The sequence below is a fragment of the Chanos chanos genome, chromosome 3 (assembly GCF_902362185.1).
Source record: "Chanos chanos chromosome 3, fChaCha1.1, whole genome shotgun sequence".
NCBI classification, from domain to species: domain Eukaryota; kingdom Metazoa; phylum Chordata; class Actinopteri; order Gonorynchiformes; family Chanidae; genus Chanos; species Chanos chanos.
In genome coordinates this window covers 14,584,333-14,593,062 of record NC_044497.1, presented here as the reverse complement: position 1 = coordinate 14,593,062, position 8,730 = coordinate 14,584,333, and the positions used below count along the sequence as shown (strand labels likewise).

General features: G+C 41.8%; 1 protein-coding gene across 4 annotated transcripts in view; it reads right to left on the bottom strand.

Annotated features, from left to right (window-relative positions):
- Window positions 1–1,555: 1,555 nt before the first annotated feature.
- The window catches only part of arhgap29a (Rho GTPase activating protein 29a), a 37,427-nt gene continuing 30,252 nt past the window's right edge, over window positions 1,556–8,730 (bottom strand). The window contains exons 14-23 of one of the 4 annotated variants that reach the window (XM_030769761.1): window positions 8,497–8,669; window positions 7,002–7,130; window positions 6,071–6,169; window positions 5,591–5,754; window positions 5,002–5,190; window positions 4,772–4,909; window positions 4,447–4,679; window positions 3,980–4,295; window positions 3,746–3,869; window positions 1,556–3,652 (exon numbers count right to left, since the gene is read on the bottom strand). In XM_030769761.1, the coding sequence (XP_030625621.1) occupies window positions 2,700–3,652; window positions 3,746–3,869; window positions 3,980–4,295; window positions 4,447–4,679; window positions 4,772–4,909; window positions 5,002–5,190; window positions 5,591–5,754; window positions 6,071–6,169; window positions 7,002–7,130; window positions 8,497–8,669 (2,518 nt within the window). In that variant the 3' untranslated portion in view covers window positions 1,556–2,699. The remainder of the gene's footprint in view (window positions 3,653–3,745; window positions 3,870–3,979; window positions 4,296–4,446; window positions 4,680–4,771; window positions 4,910–5,001; window positions 5,191–5,590; window positions 5,755–6,070; window positions 6,170–7,001; window positions 7,131–8,496; window positions 8,670–8,730) is intronic. The other 3 variants (XM_030769764.1, XM_030769762.1, XM_030769765.1) reach the window with 3 other exon arrangements.

Here is an 8,730-nt window from a genome sequence, read left to right as displayed (position 1 = left end):
ACCCACTGGGGGTCATAAGCAGGTCATCAACCTGGGCAAAATATCACCACAACCATTTACAATGAGGGTTATCTCAGCAAACAGAAATACTGCCACCCTATAGTTCACATAATGCACAGACGTGCCTTTAGAACTTCATCGCCACTCAGCTGTGTCCTCCGTTTCAATCATCAACCTCTAAAGAGCCTTGCCTAGCAAAGGAAATGTGATAATGGACAGGGAGGACAGTTAAGAAGAGTAGAACATTTTTGCTGAATCACTGGATTTTATATCACTAATAAACCTAGTTAGATTAGTTTAATGAACATGATCGACTGCCTATGCATCGTGGTCAGAATCAAATAAATATGTCATCTCGTCAGCAGTCATCAAGACAGTTTGCATGCACAACAAACCATGCCTCAATAAGCAGAAAATAATATACTAATATACTCAAATGTAGTACCACACATCTTTTATGTTAAAACCATTTTAATCACATTTATTACATAATATTTAACACTGTTATTATATGTTAAATATTATCTTTATGCAGACTGCTCTTGATGACGGCTTTTCTTATTTTGCCCATGACACTTGCTAGACGAATTTGATAACTGGAAACCAGTAGAGTGGAGGTACAACGACCTGTTGTGGCGCTTTGCACCTCTTAAGCTGCTGACACTTAAGCACATACAGGTGGCCTGAGGGCAAATTGGGAGGATTCGATCAGAAAACTAATTCGACACATGCGTAAAGGAACTATAAGCGAGGATATGTATTTTGTTGCTGCAAACTGTCTCACGCAAAACTGCTTTTTTATGGGAGGACAGATATCACGTCCGCCATTATGTCAGTTAAACTCATGCGTTTTCAGCAAGTTATTAAATCATATCGAACTGCAACACTCAAATTTCATAAACACACTTGTCTGCTACCGCGGAAATTTGCAAGATTTAGACATTACGGTCCTCGAAAAAAACAATTCAAACGGAGAAACTAGAAATTTGTTTTTTATATAACTTGGAAATTCTAGTCTCCGATTGGTCTGTTCAGTGCGAACGAGGCTCTGCACTAGGACAGTGATAAACATCGCACCATCACAGCAAACAAAAAGCATCACTCACCTCTGACGGAAAGTCTTTTAAGGCAGTTTCTACTGAAACTCATGGTTGTGTACAACCGATTGGTGTTACATGCTGGTACAAAGACCGTTCGTATATTACAATCCAACCAGGACTAGTAATCAGATTGCTGTAATCTCCTTTCTCAATGCCTCGAGCCTGCTCACACCACTCGCACATTCTGTTACAGGCCTATTTGACATAACCACATGGTACTATTAAAGGATGTACGTGTTGATTTGTTTCGGCTGTAAAAACAAGGTCTCAGTTTACTAACTCATTGTCAGAAAGACTGATTTTTAGAAATAATAAAGGCTAAAGGGTTGAAATATTATGCACAATCTAGATAATGAGATTACGTACAATATAACAAACATAGATAAGCAGGCCTGCGATACTCTTACTATTCTTTTGAAATTCCATTCGAAATTTAGGACACATAACACATTTTGTTCTCAACTATTATTTTTAATAAGTTACAAAAAGAGTGTATTCTCACATGTTCCTGTTTGTACATCGGAGGCGTTATAACAATTTGAAATTCTGAATATGAACCCTGGTACATCATTAATAAATTGTAAACGGATACATAGAGTTTATAGGGACAATGCACATACTTTGGCATTATCGACTCTTGTGGTGGGGTGCATGTGAAAATGATGACTGATGACATACAGGCGTGCATAAATATATGTGCATTTTAACCATGAAAACAACAGGTACAGCTGAATACATTTGATGCTTCATATATTACACCAGTCTAAATAGTTGAATTTGATCCTCTGGAGAAATTAAACAAACAAACAAAAAAATCCTTCCATATTTACATATGCAGTACATATTGTTGCAGCACTTCAGCAGTCTACATGATTGGAAGACCCACTTTAATGTGACACCAAGTATTTGGATTCTGATTCAGTGACATCCCATGATTAACCTTTCCCATTGCTCACCAAAACATAAGTCAAATAAAATACTGCAATTGTGAAAAATACTGCATTAAAAAGAGCAGAAATGTTTGTGCCCCATGATAATTTTGGAATACTTGATTGAACCTTGTAAGTGCACCAAAGTGTTTGCAATAAAGTGACAATACACAAAACAGTAACAGTTCATTTTTTTTTGGTAAAACATATAAGTATAGAAAGGTACTATACAGAGAAGTCAGAATATAATTCATATTTAAAAAAAAAAAAAAAAGCTAATTGCACAAAATGGAGCTTTTCTGAGTGACACTGGAGTTGAGTTAAAAAAAAAAATAGGACTACATAGAGGAATTATGAATACGCAGTACATTATATTTATTTCAAATATGCAATTAAAGGTCAAGCTTTGTTCAGAAGAAACAGCCTAGAGAGAAGAGACAATGTAAAACAAATTAAACTAAGTGCATCCTGTATTAATTCTGGGTCCATATCCTTGCTTTCCAATGGACTTCAAACAAATAACGCAGTATATATTAATATATTTATATAACACTTCCTTGGGGTCTCTTCACAGTTCATGACATTGTTCGCTTTTCTTTTTCATATACAATATAACACATATGATACAACTTTTGAAATTTCAAGTCCAAATGTTAGTGTAAGACATTGGTCATACAAAGTGGGCCTCTCTGTGTTCAAACTCCTGCACGCGTCGGGACCTGAGTCTCTGATACACTGGCTTGGCTTCACTTTGGCTATGCTCCTCAGGGCTAGAACTGGGAGACTGAGGAAGGCAGGGTGGACTTGATCTCTGAGTCTCAGGCTCTGGTAAGGGTTCATCCACAGATACCTCCACCTCAAGGCCCAACTCCTCCTCTTCTTCTTCTTCCTCATCCTCTTCTTCCTCTTCATCCTCTATGCTGTTGGCTTCCACTGCGACAATCTTTAGCCTTGCGTCCTCCAGTGGTTTCGCTCTATTACCCGAGGGTGGTTTGTAGAATGTTCCGGGGGGAGGTTGCAGGGTCCTTGGTGGCCTAAAGGCAGTGGACACTGGGCTGTATTCACTCACATTGCCCTCTCTCTTCAGAGTCCTTCCTGGCCTCACCGCAATGGTGTAGGGCGTGTTAGCATAAATGGTCCTGGTGGTTTTTGTGTGGTCAGACAACGATGAAGGTATAGAGGTGGACAGGGCATTGGCGTCACTTGACCCGATATCTGCAGGTGTGTTTGACACAATCATTGCAGTGCGAGGAGTGACATCATAATGTTTATACTGCTTGTCCCATGTCCTCCGCAGTGTTTGTGTATCAATATACGTGCTCCTGCAGTCCCTGCTAACCCTAGACTTTGGCTTCTCATCCTCACACACCTCCTCAATGGCTGGGTCACAACCGCCGACCACCTCCTGCTCAGCAGAATTTCTAGCATTGCGCTCCTCCACCCTGGCTGGGTTCAGGAGGCGCTCCAGAGGCATGCTTACAGGCCGGGAGCTCAGTTTGGACCGGGGGCAGCGCAGCTGGACCCTAGTGGTGTGGTTACGACGGGTAAACCCAGGAGAGTTCTGCATTTCTGAGACGCTCTCGGAGAAGACTCCGTTTAGTTTTTCTGAATCTGTGTTGACAACTGTTCATAGAGTAAAGAGAAATTAAAACTTAATAACGTTGGCTGACATAAAAGTATTGCTTTATAATGTTTATAAGACATACGAGTACTGACATCCATACTGACCGGGTGCAAAGTCTGTTTCATCTGGCTGGGCCTTCACTTCTTTCACCTCGTCCATGAGATGCATGGAAGGAATGACCGAAGAATGCCTTTTGAACATTTTAGAGCTTTGCTGCTGCAAGAAAACATAAAGAGAGAAGAAGAACCTCTGTTAAACTCTGATATTCTAAGAAAGCTACACCAACAACAAACATTAATCTCGGTCTCTCTTGCATACGGACTCACCTCCTTAACGTCCACCAGAGACCTGGAGTGTCGGCTAAGCTGTTGCTCTTTCTCTTGAGGAGTAAAGCGAGATTTGATAGGCAGAGGGGAGCTCTCTCCCACTGGGGAGGTGGCTGGGAGTGGGCTCAAAGGGGCATCAAAGATCATCTCGTAATGACGGATCAACAGCTCGACGATCAGCGCCTGGTACGGGTAGTCCACGAGAGAGGAGAGTGAGACTTCAGCATCTGCCTGCCGTGGTTTGATCAACGTAGGCCCGAAGATAATTCCCAGGTTGCTAGCCGTCATCTTGTTCTCTTCTGCTTTTTCAGTCACTCTGTGAATGAAATTAAACATCTAGTTATTTAAAAGCATCCCAAGACTGCAGCAAAGTTCAACTTAAGATATCCGCATTAGTTTTAAGATACTATTTTTTTGTATACTCATGTGTGTTTGAATTTAGCAGGAGGAGCCCAAACTGGATTTACCTGTGAAGGTGTCCAATGAGGAACTGCAGAGTTTTGTAATGAGCCGGAGGTAGCTGACGGAGAAGGTCTTTGATCTTGAAGAGGACCCTGTTGAGTTCCACACTGACCTGAGGAGTGTCTGAGACGGGGCTGCTTCGCGAAGCCTCTACCTCATCCACGATGATGCTCTGACTCTCTTTGGCTAATCCAATGAAGTCGTTATAGTAACGAAACAGGACGAGAGGCTCTGGGAGCTACACAAGAAAAGAACATTGATGTCATTGAGTGAGGCCTGTGAATCATTGAACTACTTGTCATGATTTGCTCTTCTCGACGTTATACGCACCTGTCGCAGGTAAAGTTTGAGTACATTGCTGATATCGTGGGGATAGAGATCGGAGAGCTCCACCAGGTCTTTCCCATTTTCAAAAGCCTGGCATAGCTTTTCCACTCTGGATTTAGCTCCGTTGACCCGGTAAATTCCCTTTAAAGAGAAAAAGAACAAAAATTCCCACATTAGCCTGTGGTCTGCTTTACACCAGAAAAAGAAATACACAAAGTTATTCGTAAGTGTACCTTGATGTTCAGGGCCCTATTCTCAATTTCAGAAGTGCACTTCTTGATGATGAAGGGGATCCCATCTGGGCTGTTTTTGGCTGCCTGGGAGAAGTCGATTCCAAACAGATGTAATTTGCCCTGGAGCTTCTTATGTCCACACTGAATGGCAAGTGTCTCAAGACACTTCTTATGACAGGCCAAAGAACACTGAAAAAAAAGAAGAGTAGATAGCGATCAGATGAGGTGTTACCACCATTCAACACTCTGTGATTGTGCTCTTAGCAACTGGAGATTATGAACTTTAGTCAGTTTTCAAAAAAACAAAACAAAACTATTCAGTTAGTTAAGCCTTAGCATAAGGTTATTAATCCATAAACAAAGCCAGAGCCAAACAACAGAAATAACAGTGGAGTTTATCACAGCAGATCAACCCTCAAAGATCTTTATCAAGCTATGGTTAAAAATGTTGCGAACCTGCTAGAAATAACCATTTTTCAGTTCCAGCTGAAGTGTTTTGGTCTGACTGAAAGTGTGTGTGTATGTGTGTGTGTGTGTGTGTGTGTGTGTGTGTGTGTGTGTGCGTGCGTGCACGCCATTTAGTTCTCACTTCTTCACACTCAGCTCCGTGAAAGACCACGAGGCTGTCACACTCTCTGCATTTAGACGGAGCGCGGAGCTTCCTCAGTTTGTGTGTCTGTGCTGCCTTTGACATCTGTGTGTTCCGGAAAGGTCCGGGTGAGCTTGCTGTCTCTGTCACCATTTCATTGATGCCTGTAAAGTCAAGGAGTAAAACATATCTCATAATGTAACAGATCTCAATACTGTCCAGTGAGCACAGTGCAAACAGCTTGATTAACAGTGTATTTACAGTAAGAAATGTTTGAGATGTCAGAGATGTTACTAAATGTGGACAACAGTCTAAGCAAACAGACTGTCACCGTGCACAGGTCGCATGTTTAGAATTCTACACATTCTCAAAGACATGGTATTTCACAATGAAAAAGACAAAACAAACTAGAAATACAACCTTTGTATTTAGATAGCAAGGGCTGACTGGTTGCTATACAACAAGCACAGAATGACTCACCATTGTCTGAGGGTGATGGGGGCTCTCTCTCGTCCAGGTCATCTGCTGAAGACATAGTGCCAGTGGAAGGAGTGCGTGGAAGCCTCCTTTTAAAATCACCTGTTCCAGAGCAGAAAATACCAATGAGCTTCATCACTGGAAACCAGTCTGCTGCAAACTGACCCTTTGTACCCTATGGTTTTAAAGCTAAATGTGGAATCAGTGTCATGCAGAGGATCATGGTCCTTATGAAGAGACCACCCAATGGAGTATCAAAAGTGATTGACACCTCTATTCACTGATCAATCCTCTACTCAGTTCCCCTAATTCTGCTAATGGCTCAAGAGTGATGACCTTCCTGGACATCTCTCTCACACATTTGCAAGGATTTTTTTCAGACAATACGCTTTTGGGTGAACAGAAGTAAGAGATTCATCCAAATGAATTAAACCCTGACCAAAAAAAACAAAAAAACATTGTTACTGGGGACTTTGATCAGCTTTCTAAAGTTGTTTCGAAAAGTTTTTTGTAAAGTTTTCATCATCAGATCATAACTTAAGCGTTGCACAATAACATTTCGTTATTGTAGGCGTTTCAGATGAATCGATAACAGCAAGCATGAAATAACAGCTTTAAAAATGAGTACAACTTATCCAAAAAATGTATGGTATTCTTCGAAAGCATTCTGAGCATGACTCTGGATTACTGTTGATGACAGAGGGCATTGTGAGAAAGAGAGGAGGCCGTGACCGTCCTCTCCGTCATCCAAATGCTATGACATAACAGTCATCAATCACTCTCCTTTGGCTTAGATAATGACAGGCTTACAGCGAGGAAGAGGAAAAGAGCAGCTGTTAAAGCGTTTGAGGTTACACCAGGTGAGATAGGATTTGTGTGTGTGTGTGTGTGTGTGTGTGCGCGTGCGCCGGATGTGTGTGTGTGTGTATTGTACCTGGACTCGCGGTAGGGGAATCCATGGAGCGAGATTCACTGCTGCCTCCAGCACTCTCAGAGTCACTACACATCCCTCCACTCTGGCTCCCTGTGCCCCAGGCACGGAGGGGAGCCTGGAATCTCAGAGCTGAGGAAGAGATGATACACATGACATATTTTTTTTTCCAAGTTCATATATAAAAAAAAAAAAAAAAACTTTCAAAATCTGCTCATATTCAAAGACAGACAAAAATATTTCTTTGTTGTAATCTCCAAGCTGGTCTGGCATTATTATCAAAACATCTTTATGAAAGAGCATTTCTGATGTTCTGAAAAGGTTGATGATTCTGAAAGGTTTACAAAGCATTATGAGATTATAATTAAGCGAGCTGTTAATAGAATCGTTGAATTGAGCCCTCGCAGTTAATCAGTTGCTTTAGCGTGAAGGAGCTGGAAATTGCAAGGGGATCACTCAGTTTTCTTCATAAGAGTGCTAGTCATAACTATGAGAAAAATCAACCAATGGTAAGCACGTTGGAATGCAAGTGGGATTAAAATTATAAATTAGATCAGAGATGACATGTAATCATTACTAAAAAAAAAAAAGACCCTTGAGTTAAAAAAAAATGAATTTGAACACTTGTGATTAAAATGAAAAAATAAAAAAAAAAGTATTCCTCCTGCTAGAGCAGGGCAAAGAAGCAGAGGCGCGTGGCCTGAGTGAACTGGTGTGAGTTCATGTGGGCTGATGTCGAGCGGTCCTGAAAAGAGCCGGAGCCCGTAAATGATGGAGTCAAAGGGGGACAAGATGGAATCTCAAAGGCATTACAGATGGACCTTGGCAGGCCCTGTCTGTGGCATCACGCCGGGAACGAAGCAAAAATTCATTCTGGTTCCCCGCCCCGACACCCTTTGTCCCACAGCCTAAAAACCTCAATGGCGCTTTACTCTGGCCACTTCACACTCTCTCATTGTCACCATTGTGCTATGACTCAGGTGCTAATGTAGCCACTTCAGCTAACGTGTTTTGTCAGCCGGTGGGCCGGTGTGCATATCTCAGGTGACGGAGATATGATCTAAAGTCATCAGTGAGGGGGACGGTGTGAGTCTCTGACAGAGCTGACATAAACATTCATCCTAGGGGACTTAACTGAATAAAGGAATTACGTGGAAGTTTGCCAAGTTCCATTGTGATGCAATCTGAATTGATTTCATTGAAACCAACCAGCGTTTTTTAAGGAACGGTGAGTGTGTTAGGAAGTTGAAATTAACATAAAGGAAAACAACTGACATCTATGTTTTAGTCTGACAGATGTTAAAATTCCATGGGAATCTGTTAAAATTTCAGGATAGCCTATTTGAAAACAGTCTCTAAACCAAAACCAAACTCTAAGCCTTTGACCTAAAACATAAAAGGATCCTAAAACCATTATAATGCAGCAGTTTCTTTTTATGTGGAGCTGGTAAATGTGACCAGTCTGGATGTGTCAAGGGAGATGTGTTTTATGGGGTACCTTGAATGTCTGTGCTGCTGCTGGAATGTCTCTCCGAGATCTTTCCCACGCGCGTGTGGACGGGACTGTCCACGTCCTCTGTGCCGAGAAAGTCCCCCGACGTGACGGACACCTGCGAGAGGTTCCCGTGGGACGAGTGACTGCTGCTCAGCGACCGTTTTGTCATGGGCAACCTGGTTTACAAAAACAGTCGCGTCGTTATGACCAGATCACGCAATTTATTTGCACTCCCGA